Source organism: Podarcis melisellensis, assembly GCF_964234715.1.
Source record: "Podarcis melisellensis genome assembly, chromosome: 18".
Classification (NCBI taxonomy): Eukaryota; Metazoa; Chordata; class Lepidosauria; order Squamata; family Lacertidae; genus Podarcis; species Podarcis melisellensis.
In genome coordinates this window covers 9887814-9906337 of record NC_138536.1, presented here as the reverse complement: position 1 = coordinate 9906337, position 18524 = coordinate 9887814, and the positions used below count along the sequence as shown (strand labels likewise).

Here is an 18524-nt window from a genome sequence, read left to right as displayed (position 1 = left end):
GTCTCGGGGATTCAAACCGCCGACCTTCTGATCGGCAAGCCGTAGGTTCTATGGTTTAACCCACAGTGTCCCAATATTATAATATAATATAATATAATATAATATATTCCCCCAAATTAATATTTTATTACTAATTAATATTAGTAATAATAGTGAAATAAGTCAAGCCAGAGGCTCCTCCCGTTTTGCTTTGCCCTGCCCAGTGGGCGTGGCCACTCCCCACTAAACCCCGCTCCGCCTCTCCCTGCTTTCCACTGCTGCCTTTCGTGACCCATTGCCTTCCCCAGCTGTACTCTCCCCACCTCCTTTCACAATGACTTGTCCAGATTGGTGTAGGCGGCCTGCCACTCCCATGAGCCACTCCCATGAGAGTTCCCTCTCCCCTCTCTTACCACTGGCCTCGCCCGCCCCTAACCCTATTCCTAACCCTGGCCAGTGCAATAAAATTCATTGGATCCCAGTCAAGGCTTGGCTAAGGTCAGTTGCTACTCTTTGAAACAGGGAGCAGAGCTTACACAATACAGAAATTAAAACAACAGACTACGGAAGATGTCTTAAATGAATTTCTCAGTTTATTGATATACAAAGCTTAGGAGATCGAAATGATGTGAAGTGAGCTTATGAATGATAGCGCATAAATGCGGGAAATGGCGCATAGAAAATTGAATACATAGAACTGGCATAACCAATCAGTATTGTTGAATATCAGAATTGATATGGTTAATAGGTAGTCATGACAAAGCAAACAGACTCAAAAACCTAACTCCTCTCTCCCTCCAGCCTATCTGGTTGTGAGATAAATATAAGTTTCCAAAACACAAAATTATTAAAAGATAATAGTTTACAAACTAAGGGCAGTAGACAAGGACTCACTATAGTCCCTGGCAAAGCAAGGTAGCAAAACATTTCCTCCCATCTTACTGCTCATGTCAACAGGACTTCCTAAAACCCAGGCTAAGAAGGAACACAATCTCTTTCAGAGATGGAGAATAAGCAACATGGAGGAGTAGCTGTGTTTCCTTTAGGCACTTCTGGACATCGGGAACATGGACTATTTTAAGAATCAGATGTCCCCTTAATTTCTGGTTGTCAGGTGCTCCTTTGTGTTCAGATCAGGCCTCAGCACAATAAGGTAGCACTTGGGGAGGAAGATGCAGCCCAGAAGCCCAGCACTGGAGGCCAACATAGAGAAGATCTGCACGGCCACCATGTACTTGCCCTTGGTGCTCAGGTAGGTGGGCACAAAAGACACCCAAACACTGCAGAAGACCAGCATGCTGAAGGTGATCAGCTTGGCTTCGTTGAAGGAGCCGGGCAGCTTCCTGGCTAGGAAAGCCACCGTGAAGCAGGTGGCAGCCAAGAAGCCCAGGTAGCCGAGGGCAACGTAGAACATGGCCACAGACCCTTCGCTGCATTGCAGGATGATCTCTTCCACCTGGGAGCGCATGTCGGGCTCTGGGAATGGGGGAGAAGAGCCCAGCCAGATGGTGCAGATGAGAACTTGCCCCCCAGAACAGGAGATGACAATGGAGTTGGCCAGACTCTTGCCCAGCCATCTCCTCACCCTGTTCCCGGGCTTTGTGGCCAGGAAGGCCAGCACCACCGTGATGGTCTTTGCCAAGACAGAAGAAACAGCAACTGAGAAGATGATGCTGAAGGCCGTTTGTCGGAGAAGGCAGGTCTCTTTCCTTGGGCGCCCGATGAAGAGGAAGGAGGACAGAAAGGAAAGCAGGAGGGAGATGAGCAGGATGTAGGAGAGGTCTCGGTTGTTGGCTTTGACTATGGGAGTTTCCTTGTATTTAATGAAGATTCCCAACACAATGCTTGCTATTAAGGACAAGAAGAGGGCAATGGAAGCTAAAATCATTCCCAAATATTCTCCATAAGTCAGGAAGGTGGTAATTTTGGGGACACATTGATCTCTGTCCTTGTTTGAATGGTGATCTTCTGAGCATTTGGTGCAATGTTCTGCATCTGGGGAAGAGAATAAGAGTGGCTGCAGCATCACTTACATCCCTAATGATCTGTGCTCTGTTAAGTTTTGAAAAACTATGTGGTGGACATCAGGAAATAAGACTGTTAAAAGCAGTATGGAGAGGCAAAAAACCTGTTTGTTTCTAAAAAAAAGTTTACTCTGCTATTATTTCAAGAAGGTAGAGGTAGTGAAGAAGGTTTTTCTCATTGTATTTCTCAACTGGATTGTTTGGATCGTGCCTTATCCTGAAGAAACACCTCTTTGTCTGGACCTTTGAAATGCAAACAGTTTTCTGTTGCTTCCATGCAATGTTAAAAATTTGCTACTTTTCATAATCTGTCCATTATTTCTGATAAATGTCAACATTATTTCCTTTTTGTGTGGCTTGGTATAAAAAATCAAAAAGGAATGTTTGTGGGAATTCCTCTCATAGCTGCCCACTTTGAACCCCAGAGATGTCTTCCTTATGATCATTCCTTTCAACTCACTTCCTGGATGTAATAAAGGTGATTAATCCTAAAGAATTTGAGGAAGGAGCCACATTCCACAGTGTCTGCAGAAATCTCACAAAAAGTGGGTGAGACTGAATTTCTGCCCTGTGTTTACTCTCTCTAGGAATTTCTTCCCCCTTGGCGTCACCCACCTTCCTGGGCGGAGAAGGTCCCTTCTGCACACCGAGCACAAGCATAGCAGCAAATGGGCTCTCCTTCTAGAACCACCTTGGCATATCCAGGTCGACATCTTTCTGTACACCTGGAACGAGGCACGGCCTAACCAGAAAGACAAGAAGGTGCCACAAAGAGGAAGAGTTAGGAGTATTTGTGAGTGTGTAATTCACTCATAGAGTGAATTCAAACGGATCTCTGGAATGCAGCCTTTGACCCCTCATCAGGGTCCTTTCAACCCCCCACTGACCATTGGGGTGACCAGAGTATCTTGTTCTTCATAATTAGTTCAGGACAACTGAGGTTTGCACCACAGAACTCTGATTCCTCTTCTCCGTTTACCTGCTTCCCTGCTTAAAAAATCTTCAAAGAAAATGGCAATCGAGTCTGAAATGTGATTTCCCCAAAGTTCAGGATTCTGATAATCTCTCAATCACTAATTAAGACAAATTTAATATGACTTTTCCAAACAAATTTAATATGACTTTTCCCTCACTCTGTTCTTGAGGCAAGCAAGGTTTCCTCTTGTCGCTGATCTATTTCCCTAGTTATTTCTAGTTCATGTGCCATTCCTTAACATTAACCTTATATTACAATAGGGCTTGTTTGTTTTTAACTTCTCATCCTTCAACAACAGCTGTGCACTTCTCAATTACTGCACATACAATAGTTTAACATTTGCAACATCTGCAAGTGAGCTTACTCCACAAATTTAAAAAATCCACAATAAATCAGTAATTATCATTTCTAAAATGAATTGCTTTCCATCCTTCTGCATGTATGAAAACCCAATAGTTCACTTTTACTAGGTGTTTTCTTTTTTCTTCTTATTTACATAGTCCATTCGGTTAAAGATTCTGTCCAGAATTCTTAAATTCTCAGTCTGGCTCGGAAATAGTGTGTTTCTAAGGACTTCTGGGCTCTATCCTTTCTTTGAGCACCCCAAATTCCCCTCCTATCTCAGCTGCTGTGGAAAGAAGGAGTGGTGGTTGCAGCTGTTGTTGACGGTCAAGACACCATTGGTCAACCTGATATGGTCATTTTTCAGGGGTTGTTTTAGGAAAAAGATAATAAAGATCTCTTAGCCTTCTCCCTCTTCTCCCCTACCTTATTGAATTTCTTGGGCCACTCAATGGCTTCTGGGTTAACGGTGAACTTTATGCCAGCAGACGTCTCTCTCCTTATATTCCCAATTTTCACAACGTCACCAGACTCATTGGGAGACATCACCCAGTTCATAATATCGAAGTCTGCTGGTAGTTCCCAGTTCTCATCCAAGCACAGCCTGCCTCTGGAAGTATTCAGACACCGGATTTCTCTTAAGAAAGGGTGAAGCTGGAATGACAGGGGAAAGCACCAGCACTGAGAAACCTTGAAGCCAAGATGGATATTTCAGTCCTACTCACTTCAACCTCTTCTGATTTGGGGCTGCGTGTATCTCATGTAGACTGGAATTCCTATTCAGCCATTTCTATTGCTACAGTCCCTACAAGGGCCCCACTTTTCCAGGGATATCCCCGATTCTTTATGTTGGGAGCTTCCCAGAGTGCTGAGGCAATCCAAAAAGATGTGTGTTGTATAAACAGTGCTATTTTTCTAGAAAAGAAGGTGCCAGAACTCACCATGAACACCTCCCTCTGAGAATGGCAATGGCACCCACCCTGCAAGTGCCCCAATTTTCCAGGGATGTCCCTGAATTAGAGACAGTTTTTCATTTGATCCCAGAATGTCCCACTTTCCCTTTTTCGCTTTGGAAAAGTGGGACATTCTGGGATCAAATAAAAAAGAGCCAAAGGTGAAATTGATAGTGAACAACACTTTGACTGATAAGTTTGATATAACTAAAGACACAAACAGGGGTGCCTGTTGTCACCATTGCTATTTACCACAGTCCTGGAGGTATTAAATAAGAATTTGAGAGAATTGTCAGAAGTGAGAGGGATAAAGATTGGAATAAAGGAGTATAAATTAAAAGCCTTTGCAGATGATTAGGTCTTAACATTGGATGATCCACACACTAGCGTACAAGAAGCACTGGTGAAAATTAAGGAATTTGGGCAAGTAGCAGGATTTAAGCTCAATAAAGGTAAAACTAAAATGTTAGTGAAGAATATGGTCAAGGAAGAGATAGATGAATTACAATGTAGATCAGAAATCATGGTTGTAAAAAGAAGTGAAATATCTTGGAATTTGGTTAACACCAAAAAATATTAATTTGTTTAATGACAATTATGAATCCACATGAAAGGAAATCAAGAGGGACTTGGAAATATGAAGCAGATTAAAGTTGTCATTTTCTGGTAGAATATCAGTGGTATAAATGAATGTATTACCCAAGATGTTATTCCTGTTTCAAACAATTCCAGTGTTCAAAGCACAGGTCAATTTAAAGAGTGGCAAAAAGTAGTATCGAGATTCATCTGGCAGGGGGGAAAAACTAGGATAAAATTTAAATTGTTAACAGATAAAAAAGAAAGAGGTGGATTCGCCATGCCAGATTTGAAACTCTATTATGAGGCATCCTGTCTCTGTTGGTTAAAGGAATGGATAACGATGGAGAATACAGATATTTTGGATCTGGAAGGTTTTGATAACAGATTTGGGTGGCATTCTGATCTTTGGTATGGCAAAGTGAAAGTTCATAGAGGTTTCCTGAACCATGTGATTAGAAGGTCAATCTATGAAGTGTGGGAAAGAAATAAAAACCTATTGGAAAGGAAAACACCATGGTGGATCTCACCTATTGAGGTACTGACGGTAAAAAAATTAAATACGGAGGGAAGGTGGGCCACATATAAAGGCACTTTGACGGAAACCGAGAAAGGTTTTAAACTTAAACCAGATGATCAAATTGAAAGTTTTTCTTACAAGGTGGCTGCAATATCATCAAGTTAATGACATATTCAGTATGGATAAGAGGATGGTTGGCTTTGAAAACAAAAAATCAAGATTTCAAAACGAGCTGTTGGAAAGCAACAGTAAACTATTATCTAAGATGTATAATTTGCTGTTAGAATGCTTTACAAAAGATGAGGAAGTAATAAAAGAAGTGGTGATAAAATGGGCACTAGACTATGTGCATAATATTAAATTGTGGAATGAAAATTTGAAATTCACAGCTTGTATGGCATTAAAAGAAAATGTAATGAAGGTGATGTACAGATGGTGTTTGACACCACCAAAGTTAGCTAAAATGTATAACATGAGAGATAAATTGTGCTGGAAATGTAAAGAATCAGACGGAGGCTTTTATCATATGTGGTAGACACGTGACAAAGTAAAAATGTTTTGGGAATTGATCTATAATGAATTTAAAAAGATGTTCAGATATATCCTCCCCCCAAAACTGGAAGCATTTTTGCTAGGTTTCATGGGAGAGGAAATTGCGAAGATAGATCAAAGACAATTTATGTACGCCAGTTGCAGCGAGAACTTTACTGGCCCAAAAATGGAAGTTACAGGAAGTACCTATGATTGCGGAGTGGCAGGCAAAGATGATGGACTTCGCAGAACTGGCCAGACTAACCTGCAGGATTTGAGATCAAAATTTTCAAAGGGATTGGTGTAAATTTATTGTGTATTTGAATAATAACTAAAAATTTGAAGACACTAGCAGGATTGAAATAAAACCTACAATGTGGACAATGGAAGCTAAAGAACTAAATTGCGAGACAGGACTTGAAAGCGGAAAACCTGCTGAAGGGAAGTCATATGCTCAGCAGAGCAAAAAGTTTCTTTGTTTGTCGGTGGAAGAATACTGGGAAAAGTTTAAAGACTATTTACAGAAATACTGTAAAATTAAAGAATGTTAGAAGAACGTTGGAATGAAGTTATATGGCTTTAGTAGAAATGTTATAAGGAATTAAGTATAAATAGATTAATAGAATATTAAAGGAAAAAATAAGGTTAGAATGGGTTAAGATAATTATAGGATAGAAAACAGAGGAAGATGGAAAGGAATTGCTGAAACAATTAACAGAAGTGGAATACAAAAAGGGAGGTGTGAGGAGGTCGTCGAAATAAGCGAATGAAAGATAAGATATTAAATTGTTTGATGTGTATTAAATTGTTTTTGTTTTGTTTTGTTAGTTTAATGTGTTAGTGTTATGTAGTGTTTTTGTATTGTATTGTATTGTTCTGGTTTTTTGTTGTTTCTTTTTTTCTCTCTTTTTGTTTTTGTAGTGTTTAAATTGCTGGAAAAGTAATAAATATTATTTTTTAAAAAAGTTTCTGTGTTTGTTATTGTATTGCTGAAAATATTGTTTAAGGAATAAAATAATAAAAATAGATATATTTTTTTAAAAAAAAAGAATGTCCCACCTTTCCTTAGAATGTCCCTATTTTCATCGGAGAAATGTTGGAGGATGTGGAGTTATACAAGCCACAATCCATCCAATCTTATATTGGGATTTTTTTTTAAATGTTTAATTTTTTTAGTATGTTTTTCTTTATGTTGGGAGCTGCCCAGAGTGCTGAGGCAACCCAAAAGGATGTGTGGGCTATAAACAGTGCTACAGTGGTACCCCACAAGACGAACGCCTCGCAAGACGGAAAACCCGCTAGACGAAAGGGTTTTCCGTTTTGGAGGCGCTTTGCAAAACGAATTTCCCTATGGGCTCGCTTCGCAAGACGAAAGCCCATAGGGAAATCTCCGGGACAGCGGGGAAGCGCAGCGCGTCTTCCCCGCTGTCCTCGGACCTCCTCCCGCCGCCCGCCATCGGAACGAAGCTCCGATGCCGGGGGGGGGCGGGGACGCGTTCTCCCGCCGCCCGCCATCGGAACGAAGCTCCGATGCCGGGCGGGGGGGGAACACCTTCTCCCTCCGCCCGCCGTCGGAACGAAGCTCCGATGCCAGGCGGGGGGGCGGGAACGTGTTCTCCCTCCGCCCGCCGTCGGAACGAAGCTCCGATGCCAGGCGGGGGGGCGGGAACGCGTTCTCCCTCCGCCCGCCGTCGGAACGAAGCTCCGATGCCGGGCGGGGGGGGGCGGGAACGCGTTCTCCCTCCGCCCGCCGTCGGAACGAAGCTCCGATGCCGGGCGGGGGGGGGACACACCTTCTCCCGCCGCCCGGCATCGGAACGAAGCTCCGATGCCGGGCGGCGGGGCAGGGACACCTTCTCCCGCCGCCCGGCTTCGGATGGCTTTCCTGAAGACTTGGGGTGGGAGGAGGGTTTGCCTTCCCACCGCCAACATTCAGAATGCTGTTCTGAATGTTGGCGGTGGGGAGGAAAAACCCTCCTCCCACGCAAGCCCCGGGAACAGAGGGAAAGCGCTGCGCGCCTTCCCCTCTGTTCCCGTACCTGTCCTGAAGGCTTGCGGTGGGGAGAAAAGCCCTTCTCCGCACCGCCAGCCTGGCAAGCGGTTTCCCTAGGAACGCATTAATTGATTTTCAATGCATTCCTATGGGAAGCCGTGCTTCGCAAGACAAAAAACTCGCAAGAAGAAAAAACTTGCAGAACGAATTAATTTCGTCTTGCGAGGCACCACTGTATTTTTCTAGAAAAGAAGGTGCCGGAACTCACCATGAACACCTCCCTCTGAGAATGGCAATGGCACCTACCTGAGAGGTGCCAAAACTGAGTTTCAGCGAGCTCCTCCTGGAAAAAAAGCCCTGGGTATCGACAGTAAAATTATCATTATGGAATGAGATGTCCCTATTTTCAACAGAGAAATGTTGGGCGGTCTGCTACTATTACTAATAGTAACTATGATATTTTGCAGGTCTATCCCCAGTCAAGATCAGCATCTGTGTGGACTGCAGGTTGCAAAAGGGGGAAGGAAATACCTGCCACGGCTGTAGCCTTTGGGGTCCCCATTGCTCTCCTTCCTCCACCATCAGCCTCCTCTGGGATCTCGATGAAAGCGAAGCATGCAAGGCCTGAGCCACAGCTTGAACAGTGATGTAAGTGCCATAGCTGTCGTGAGACAGGATTGTCTTATAAGACGTTTGGGGCAACATCTCCAGTTTCTCCTCATCTCTGCATCTTATCCTGCCTTTCACGGACAACAGATGCTTTGAATACGAACACTGAAACACTGAATCAAAAAAATCCTTATTTTTGCCACCTTTGCTCCTCCTTATTCTGGTCTGAACTGCAAAGGACAGAGAACCATGGAGGTGCTGGAATAAATTTGGAGGGAGGGAAAAGCTAATTCTGATTTCTTGCGAAGCTGTTGTGATCCAGACTTTCGGCCCTATATCCTTCTCATATTCTTTGATTATTGCCAGGAGTAGAACGATACCCAATGCATTGGTTATATAGGAAACAAATACTCCAACTTGTCTCCATAGGAAAAAAGGTTCCCCAGGCCTGATAAATTGAATTAGATCTTTTTCTGGTACTTTTTTGGATAAAGCAATGCAGATCCCTTTGCTGAGCATCAGAGGTTTCACAATGCTCACAAATCTTTCTCCACTGTCATTGTCTGGAGTGCAGAGGCCAATCCACGTCCATCCAAAATGCAGGAGCAATTCAATAATCCCCTGGTACTGACTTTCCTCTTTGGGAGTCATCCGGTAGACAAAAGGGAACAGGGTTTTACCTTCGAGAACCATGAAGCCATGACTGATCTAGCAAGGAAAGCAAAAGATCAGCAATTTATTTTACTTTCAGAATAACATATATTTAATCATATGAAATGACTGATATCTAAATCTCTGCTGGCTGAGGCTGATGGGAGTTTTAGTCGGAAACATCTGGAGGTCTTAAGTGGTGAAGGGTCAGTTTTTAAAAAAGGATGTTGGATCTATAGCTCAGAATTTTTTCCATTTAAAAAAATATTTCAACTTGACCCCTCCAAAGAGAAAGTAGAATTTTACGCAGTTGAAATTCTCTGGGCTTCCATGCTCTCCCACTACTTACCTGTGGGATTTTGTAGATGCCTGACAAGGCTGAAATCACTCTAGAGATGACAGTATTGCCTCTTTCAAGAACAGCCAGCAGGGGATTCTGTTCTCCACAGTGATAATTGGGAATATTGCATCCACTGCCTGCAAGCAGCTCTAGCATGGCGTCCGAAGTCATCCTTGCATCTAAATAGTTCTCATAGATGTTGTAGCCCAGGGTGATGTTGGGTAAGAGCCTGAGATCCTGGTTGATCTCTTGGATGGTGAGCAGGAAAGACAACATGTACCACAAGATCCTCTGTGTCTCCCTGCAATAAATGAATCCTTTAAAAAGAGTGAATGGGGGTGGGGATATTATATGATCCACAAAGATTAGTATTTATTTATCCTATTGCATTAATATCAAACCTTTTGCTTTCTAGCATAGAACAAAAATTTGGAAATCTCTGCTTTGATGCAAACAGAGACTCCCTCCGAAGGTGACCATGTGTCATGGATGCTTCAGGTGAGATTCCTCTGGGTTCCTTCCATCTCTACAACTCTATGATTCTTTTCTACTATGGTTTTATGAGTAAGAAATGAAGGCGCCCCTCAAAATGTGTGCTATACTGGGAAGTTGCTGCAAAGGCTGCTTTTCCTGCAGTGGTCTTTGGCTTCCTCCAAGGGGCTAGACTATAGGTACATAAGAGACAATTTTATTGAAGGAGGAGAAACACCAAATACCTTAGTCCTCTTTTAGTTACAAATGAGGACTTGTGGCTTGCAGGTTTGAGTGTGTGTTAAAATTCTGGATCAGCCACTACACCAATGAGGACACCCCCTGATCTGTATTATTCCATATAATCATTTTATTTGAAGCACATCATTCCTGCTCTTCACCCATAAAAATCTAACCATTTTCAAGAGTTACTTAAGACACTTCTAATTTTTTAAAATCAGCCACTAAATATCACGCAGAGGGTCTTAAAACTAAGATTCTTTAACGACCTGACTCCATGAAAAGGAAGTCTCCCAATTCATATTATTTATCATTTCAATTAAAGCACATCTTTCCTGCTCTTCAGCTACCAAACGTCACCCAGAGGATCTTAAAATTCCATTTGTAAAACTGTAACATGGAATAATATTGAATAAAGCCTTTGAGCCTTAGAAACTGCCTAAGTTTCATGGCATCCTGCAGGTGGGGAAATTCAGTGCATCCTTTTGAACCCTGACCAGATTCACTAACATTCTTGCACTCTTCTAAAAGCAACACAGAAGCATACGTAGGAGAGTATTTTACTAAGGACGACCCAAAGAACATGGAAATAGGAGGGGTTTGTGTGGAATCTTTTACTAGACTCCCCCCCCCAGCTCCCATCACCCCCAGCCAGCAAGACCGATGGTCAGGGCAGGGTAGTCCTGCAACATCAACTCTTGACTCCCCAACCCTGAGATAGGAGCTCTTTCCTTGATATATAGGAACCATTACAAGGACTGGAGGACCGTGAAAGCATCTGCATATGAGTACATACAGTTCACTCTTCGCCAAGGGTGTCTGAGAAAAGACATACAGAGTTTCCTCATAAAAGCGTTTTGGAGAGATGATCCCACTGATGAGAAAGTGTCCAGGCCGGTAGTAATTGCGAGCATCCGTTTCATCCCTGACCAGATTCAAGGGGCATTTCGCCTTGTGGTTCCCGCAGACTCCAAAGGGCAGCAGGAGCAGCAGGAGCTGCAACAGAAGGAGCAGGGATCTCATTCTGGCTCTGCCTCCTCCCCTAATCTTGTGAATGGCTCCTCTTACCTGCCAAGGAGCTAAAGCAGAAGAACCCAAAGACTCTTGCAAGACCAACCTGAATGGGCTTTGCCAATCTGGGTGGTTTTCAACTCTACCTTCAGAGCTCGGAAGCACAAGGCAGGCACACCCCTCTTTCGCCAGCTCTACAGCTTGACTCAGTCTGTCTCCAACTCAGGAAATATTATCTGCACTAACTTTTTCTTTCCCAGACACAGCGCAATTAATATTGTCATGTTGTTTTCTGAGGCTCATGCAATCTCCAGAAATATCTCCTGAACTTTTCGAAGATGAGATGACTATAATTTTGTTTATTCCAAGTGGAATAAGTTTCATCACAATAACTTTCTGGAGTCCTGAATGACTCAGGCAGCAGGTGCAGAGCTGGAGAAAAACATGATGATGAAAAGTCAAAGGTGTTTTGGGGAATTGGAAGTTTGGCCTGAACTTTGCTCACAAGCACCAAAGAAGGAGCTGGATCCGACCATGGACTCACCTTCCTTGGAGGTCTTTAAGCAGAGTTTGGATGACTATCTGTTAGGGATGCTTTAGAGAGCCAGTGTGGTGTAGTGGTTAACAGCGGTGAACTCGTAATCTGGGGAACCGGTTTCGCTTCCCTGCTCCTCCACCTGCAGCTGCTGGTGACCTTGGGCCAGTCACACTTCTCGGAAGTCTCTCAGCCCCACTCACCTCACAGAGTGTTTGCGGTGGGGAAGGAAGGAAAAGGAGATTGTTAGCCGCTTTGAGACTCCTTAGGGTAGTGATAAAGCGGGATATGAAATCCAAACTCTTCTTCTTCTTCTAGTTGGCCACTTTGGGTGGATTTCATTCCTGCCAATCCCTTCTCGTTCTCCCCCTGAAGGGAAGTAGCGTGTTGGTGGTTTTGAAGCAACTTCAAGTGAATTTGCACCCCCTCTTTGAAAGGCTTCTCCAACAGAGGGAAGCTCTCTGGGGTTGGATGAGGGGAGAAAGGTTGTCCTGGGCCTTAGGCTCTCCCTTCCCCTTCGAAATGTTCTGGGGAAGGAGAGCTTCTGTTGCACATGGAGCCTACTTGCTCCTCGTCTTTGAGCAGAAACATCTCTACTCATAAACAAATTGTCTGTGCAGAAGCCAGGCTAGCATTCTAGCAGCTTTGTTATTCTTTATGAATTTATTTATTAATATTTATTTACTTTCTTACTTAATTATTTAATCTTTCATAAAACCCATGCACTATTTTGACCAATCACCACTAGAGCGCTTTACGTCAAGGTAAGTCAGGATGATCATAACAAAGTTTACAGTCTTACTTTAGAACATTCCAAAAGTTAAAATAATAATAAACAGAATCAAATTACCTCAACTTCCTATGAATCTAGGTGGATGTTTTCTTTATTACATTTTTTTAAAAACTTAAAAAATTATTAAGTCTCCACAGATATTCCAATCACTTGTCTTCGTATAAAGTTTAAACAAACAAAAACCCCCACACAATTTCTTCTTGACTCCCCACCCCCTTTCTCTATGTTTGTTTTTATTACTTCTTTTTATGAGATGTGTGATGGGACGATGAGCTGCTTGTGCGTAAAATGCAAGTCCCTCAGAGTTTGATCAGGTTTTCAAACCTCTGCCTGTGACGGAGCCCCTCCAGCATGGCTGCGTCAATCACTAGTAGAATCCGAAAGTGGCTGCTTTCGGAAACGTTTCCAACATAAAAGCTCCTTAACGGAAACACGTCGTCTGGCCTCTCGGCGTGACAGTTTCCGTCGAGGTGTGGGTGTCCCTATAGGAGGTCCTGAGACCTCCCCACTGGTTTCGCTTGAAGCGTCTCTGAGCCATCCCTCCGACTCACTTTCCCTTGGAGTTCTTGCTCGCCCTCTACTGGTTCCCTCTTCCGCTGCTACTGCTCTCTCAACCTCAGGGAGCCTTTGCACCTGCGGCGCTTTAGATGTCAGTTCCCTGACATCCACCTCCCCTCCAGGGCCCCCTTCACCCCCTCCCGTCTCCTCTCCTACTGGCGGTGAGGAGGTAAAACCCCTGAAAGAACCTCCCTCATCTTCCGACGTCGCGAACACTTCCTTCCACTTGTTGCTGTTCCTACTCTCTAGGTACTCTTCGTCATCAGAGTCCACTCCATCTTCCAACTCCGACTCCGTGAACCCTTCCATTTCCTCTTCCTCATCGGTGGTGCCGAAATACTCCCTCCTAAACCTTGCTATAGGCTGAGGTTTCCTCGGGAACCTTTGGTGGAACGTTTCTGTTAAAACCTCGTCATTGACTTCCTCTGCACTTACCCAGGTGTTTTCTGACTCCGGTTCCCCTTCCCACGCCACCAAATACTCCACCTGATTACCCTTCCACCTGGAATCGAGGATTTCCGCTACATGGTTGCGGCGTTCCCTCTCTTCCAAGGCTGGTCCCCTGACGTGCTCCCCTTCACGTCCCCCCCTGTATGGTGACAGTAACGACCTGTGGAACACTGGGTGCAATTTCATGTGGTTGGGTAATCGGAGTTTGAAAGCTACCGGGTTGACCTGCTGAATCACCTCAAAGGGTCCCAATCTTCTGGGCCTCAGTTTCTTACAACCCCCTTTGAACGGCAACCCTTGGGTTGACAACCACACTTGATCCCCCACCCTTATGGTTTCACCTTCCCTTCTGTTCTTGTCTGCCTGCTTCTTATATTGTGCCTTGGCCCTTTCTAAGTTGAGCTGGAGCTGCTGATGGATGGCTTCCATCTCTTCTACAAAATGTTCAGCCGCTGGAACGCTCCATCTCTCCCCTCCTTCCCCTGGAAATGCCCTGGGGTGACACCCGTAATTAGCCAAAAAGGGACTCATCCCTGTGGACACATTCTCCGCATTATTGTAGGCAAATTCTGCCAACGCCAACTTTTCGACCCAATCGTTCTCTCTGTCATTGACATAACACCTAAGATATTGTTGAAGAATGCCATTTGCCCTTTCCGCCTGCCCGTTGGTTTCAGGGTGCCGGGCAGTTGAAAAATTAACTTCCACGTGTAGCAAGCTCATGAGCTTCCTCCAGAACCTGGAAGTAAATTGTTTGCCTCGATCTGAGATCACCCTCGAGGGAGCCCCGTGCAACCTAAAGATATGTTCCACAAACAACTTCGCCGTTTCTTCCGCTGTGACTGCATGTGAGCATGCTACAAAATGGCACATCTTAGTTAACAGGTCTACTACTACCATGATGGCTGTTTTCCCCTTGGACCTTGGCAGATCCGTCATAAAATCTATTGATATCGCTTCCCAAGGCCGTTCTGGTGTGGGTAAAGGTTCTAATAACCCTGCCGGCGCCCTTCTTTCCCCTTTGGCTCGCTGACATTGGTCACACCCTCTTACATACTCCCTTACATCTTCCCTCACCTTAGGCCACCAAAATTCCCTGGTAACCAACCACATGGTTTTGTGTTGCCCAAAATGTCCCGCCGTGGGGCTATCATGCAACTGCTTGAGTACTCTCCCCCTCAATTCACCTTCGGGTATATACAGTGCCCCTTTGTAATACAATGCCCCATTTCTTTCCTCAAAACCTCCGGGGCTCTCGCCCTCCCCCCTGAGACCTCTGAGCTTATCCTGGGCATATTCATCATTTTCCGTTTCCTCCACCAGTTCCCGTTGCCCCACCAGCGCCGCCCCACACACCCAGCGGTCCTCCGGGATGACATGTCTCTCTTCGATCACCTCCTCCCCTTCCCAATATTCTGGTTTGCGTGAGAGCGCATCCGCCCTGACGTTTTCTGGGCCTGGCACATAACAAATCTCAAAGTTAAATTTGGAGAATTCCTGTGCCCATCTCACTTGTCGTTGGTTGAGCACTCGAGCTGTTCTCCAATACTCTAAATTTTTGTGGTCGGTGCACACTTGCACCTTGTGTTGTGCCCCAATTAATAAATGTCTCCACCTCCGGAATGCTTCGTGAATGGCAAGTAGTTCCCTGTCATACACCGTGTAATTCCTCTCGGACTTATTCAGTTTCCGCGAGAAGAATGCACACGGTCTCCACTCCGACGCACTCCTCCCCGGTTGAAGAAGGACCGCCCCTATAGCCCGGTCGGATGCATCTGTTTCCACTCTCATGGGTTTTTGTAAATCCACATGCAGAAGTTGTTCTTCCGAGGCGAAAGCCCTTTTCAGTTCTTCAAAGGCTCGATCCGCCTCCCCCGTCCAAACAAATTTCTTCTTGCTGCTGAGGCAGTCGGTGATGGGCGCCGTCAAGTGGGCAAAGTTCTTGATGAACTTCCGATAAAAGTTCCCAAACCCCAAGAATCTTTGCACGTCCTTCTTGGTCTTCGGTGTCTTCCATTCCAGTACCGCTTGAACCTTGCCTGGATCCATGGCCAATCCCTTGTCTGACAAGCGGTACCCCAGGAATTCCACCTCCTTGGTATGAAACTGGCACTTCTCCAGTTTCACCCACAGCTGGTTGGCTTGCAGCCTGCCCAACACTTCTCGAACGTCCCTCACATGCTGTTCCTCATCTTCCGAATACACCAACACGTCGTCTAAAAAGGCCACACAGTTCTTGTAGAGCAAAGGTCCCAGAACGTGGTTTATAAAAGCTTGAAAACAGGCGGAGCCCCCTTGTAGACCGAAGGGCATAACGAGGTATTCAAAGGCTCCCAAAGGGGTAAACATGGTGGTCTTCCATTCATCTCCCTTCCTTATGCGTATCAGATTGTACGCCCCCCGCAGGTCCAGTTTTGTAAAAATCTTTCCCTTCCTTACTCTGGTCAAAATGTCGTCAATTCGGGGCATAGGGAAAGCCAGGGGCTCCGACACTGCATTGAGGCCCCTAAAGTCACACACCAGTCTCGGTTTGTCTGTGTTCTTTTTGTCCACAAAAAACACTGGGCTGCCCCCCACCGCTCGGGACTCTCTGATGAAACCTCGCTTCAAGTTTTTGTCAATGAACTCCCTCAGCTCCTGCATCTCCCTGTCTGACATGGCGTACAGCTTGCCTACTGGGAGTTGGGCCCCTGGGAGTAGGTTGATTTGACAGTCAAAGGGTCTATGCGGTGGCAGTTTGTCTGCTTCCCTTTCGCTGAATACGTTGCTCAGATCTGCGTATTGCGGGGGCACCTTCCCTTTGCCCATCACTTCCATCCCCGCTAGGGTGACTCTGTCTCCTCCCGAGACCTTCCCCTCCTTGCAGTGTTCTAGGCAATGCGCTGACCCAAAGGAGACCACCCTCTGATGCCAGCCCACTAGCGGATCGTGTAGCGCCAGCCAGCTCATCCCCAAAATGATGGGCGCTCCTCCCAGGATGGCCACATTAAACGCTATCTGTTCGGTGTGCCTTGCCACTCTCATTATCATCGGGACAGTCTGTTGGCTAACTTCTCCCCCCAACAGCTCTCTGCCGTCAATCGTAGTCACCTGCAAGGGGTTACTTAAAGGGATGGTCTGTATCTGGTGCTCAGCTGCAAACTCCTTACTCATGAAATTACAGGAGCTGCCTGAATCCAAAAGCGCCTTGACCTTTAGTGGGTGTCCGTTTGGCAGTTCTAGTAACACCTCTATCACTAAAGCAGGTCTGGGAGGTTCTGGCATGGGCACTTTCATTGCTCTTTGGCCTGGCTGCTGTGCCCCGACGGTGGCAGCCAGGCGTTGGCTTTTACTTGCTCCTTGCTTTCCTCTTCCTTTCCCCCAACAGCTCCTGCCATCCCTTGCCATTCCTTTCTTTGTGGGCAGACTCTGGCAAAGTGCCCTGGCTGTTGGCAGAGATAACATCTCTTGGCGCTCTTTCCCTCCTTCTTCCGCCCTTCACTGGGATTTGAAACTGCGCGCGCCCGCGCTGTTCCAACTTCCATCGGCTCTGCCGGCGGGAAAGATGGCTCTGGAATGTCTGGAATGCGGAACTCCCTCCAACGGTCTCCTTTCCCTTCCCGCCTTTCCAAAGCCCTCGCCTCCTGGCGCGCTCCTATGGCCAGCGCAGATTTGGTTAATTGGTCCATAGACTCCGCCCTGGGCCCCCGGGAAAGCTCATCTTTGACGGTTGAAGAAAGCCCCTCTTCGAAAAGCATTTGGATGGGCTCCGCCGATAGGTCCCACCCCAATTTATGAATCAGCATAGTAAATTCAGTCCAGTACTCACGGACAGATCTGCTTCCTTGCTGGCAAGCCATTAACTGCCTTCGCACCACCCCCTGCTCAATATCGCTGGAAAACATCAGGTCCATGGCACGAAAAAACTTCCTCGTGTCCTTTAAGATCTCATTATTCGCTGCCATCAGGGGTCTAACCCAATCTTTCGCCCCGGATTCGAGATGGCCAATCACATACGCCACTCGCGATTCCTCGTCGGGGAAGTCATCAAACTGCAAGTTTAGAGCGTATTGCATCTCTGTTCTAAAGGCATGATAGTTCCTGGGATCCCCCCCGAATTTCTGCACCAATCCTGGTACCTTTCTGGCGAGCGGGGTGGTTTTCTCCTTTCCCTTTTCTGCATCCTGAGCCCTCCTCTCCTCAAGCCTCGCCGTTTGCAGCGCCAACTGGATCTCCAACGCTCTGTACCTTTCTTCCAGGCTTGGACCCCCTCCAGCTGCTCCTGCACCCCCGGTTCCGGCTGGGTTGCTCATGTTGCTTCTCTCTGCACAAGCTGGCTTTCGATGACTTTCGGATTGCTGTGATGGGACGATGAGCTGCTTGTGCGTAAAATGCAAGTCCCTCAGAGTTTGATCAGGTTTTCAAACCTCTGCCTGTGACGGAGCCCCTCCAGCATGGCTGCGTCAATCACTAGTAGAATCCGAAAGTGGCTGCTTTCGGAAACGTTTCCAACATAAAAGCTCCTTAACGGAAACACGTCGTCTGGCCTCTCGGCGTGACAGTTTCCGTCGAGGTGTGGGTGTCCCTATAGGAGGTCCTGAGACCTCCCCACTGGTTTCGCTTGAAGCGTCTCTGAGCCATCCCTCCGACTCACTTTCCCTTGGAGTTCTTGCTCGCCCTCTACTGGTTCCCTCTTCCGCTGCTACTGCTCTCTCAACCTCAGGGAGCCTTTGCACCTGCGGCGCTTTAGATGTCAGTTCCCTGACAAGATGTTTTATGTTTTAATTATAAAAGCCCCAATGTCGTATTTCAGTAATCCACTGCTTATATTTCAAATCCTGCCTTTGACGTCAGGTATGGATGATAGTTTGACAAATAAGATATCAATGGTCTCCATTCTTCCTGAAAAGATTCATCCTCATGTTTAGCAGGTCATTTCACCATTTCAGCATATTCCCCCAGTTTCATAAGCCAATCCTCCCTCTCTCCACTT

At 45.8% G+C, this 18524-nt stretch overlaps 3 protein-coding genes across 3 annotated transcripts in view; 1 reads left to right on the top strand and 2 right to left on the bottom strand.

Moving 5' to 3' along the window:
- LOC309360943 (uncharacterized protein) overlaps positions 1 to 18524 on the bottom strand; it is a 49931-nt gene that overhangs the window by 22899 nt on the left and 8508 nt on the right. The gene's annotated exons all lie outside the window — the stretch shown is intronic.
- On the bottom strand, positions 555 to 11261 carry LOC309360984 (vomeronasal type-2 receptor 26-like). Its single transcript, XM_081895997.1, has 6 exons — positions 11002 to 11261; positions 9504 to 9795; positions 8426 to 9211; positions 3748 to 3975; positions 2619 to 2745; positions 555 to 1974 (listed from the first exon to the last, which is right to left on the bottom strand). Exons 1-6 carry the CDS (start codon positions 11226 to 11228, stop codon positions 1076 to 1078), a joined length of 2559 nt encoding a protein of 852 aa, XP_081752123.1. The 5' UTR covers positions 11229 to 11261; the 3' UTR covers positions 555 to 1075.
- The window catches only part of LOC309360977 (vomeronasal type-2 receptor 26-like), a 34578-nt gene continuing 24489 nt past the window's right edge, over positions 8436 to 18524 (top strand). Inside the window, exon 1 of the mRNA XM_081895988.1 lies at positions 8436 to 8542. The gene's annotated coding sequence lies outside the window, so the exon portion shown is untranslated. The remainder of the gene's footprint in view (positions 8543 to 18524) is intronic.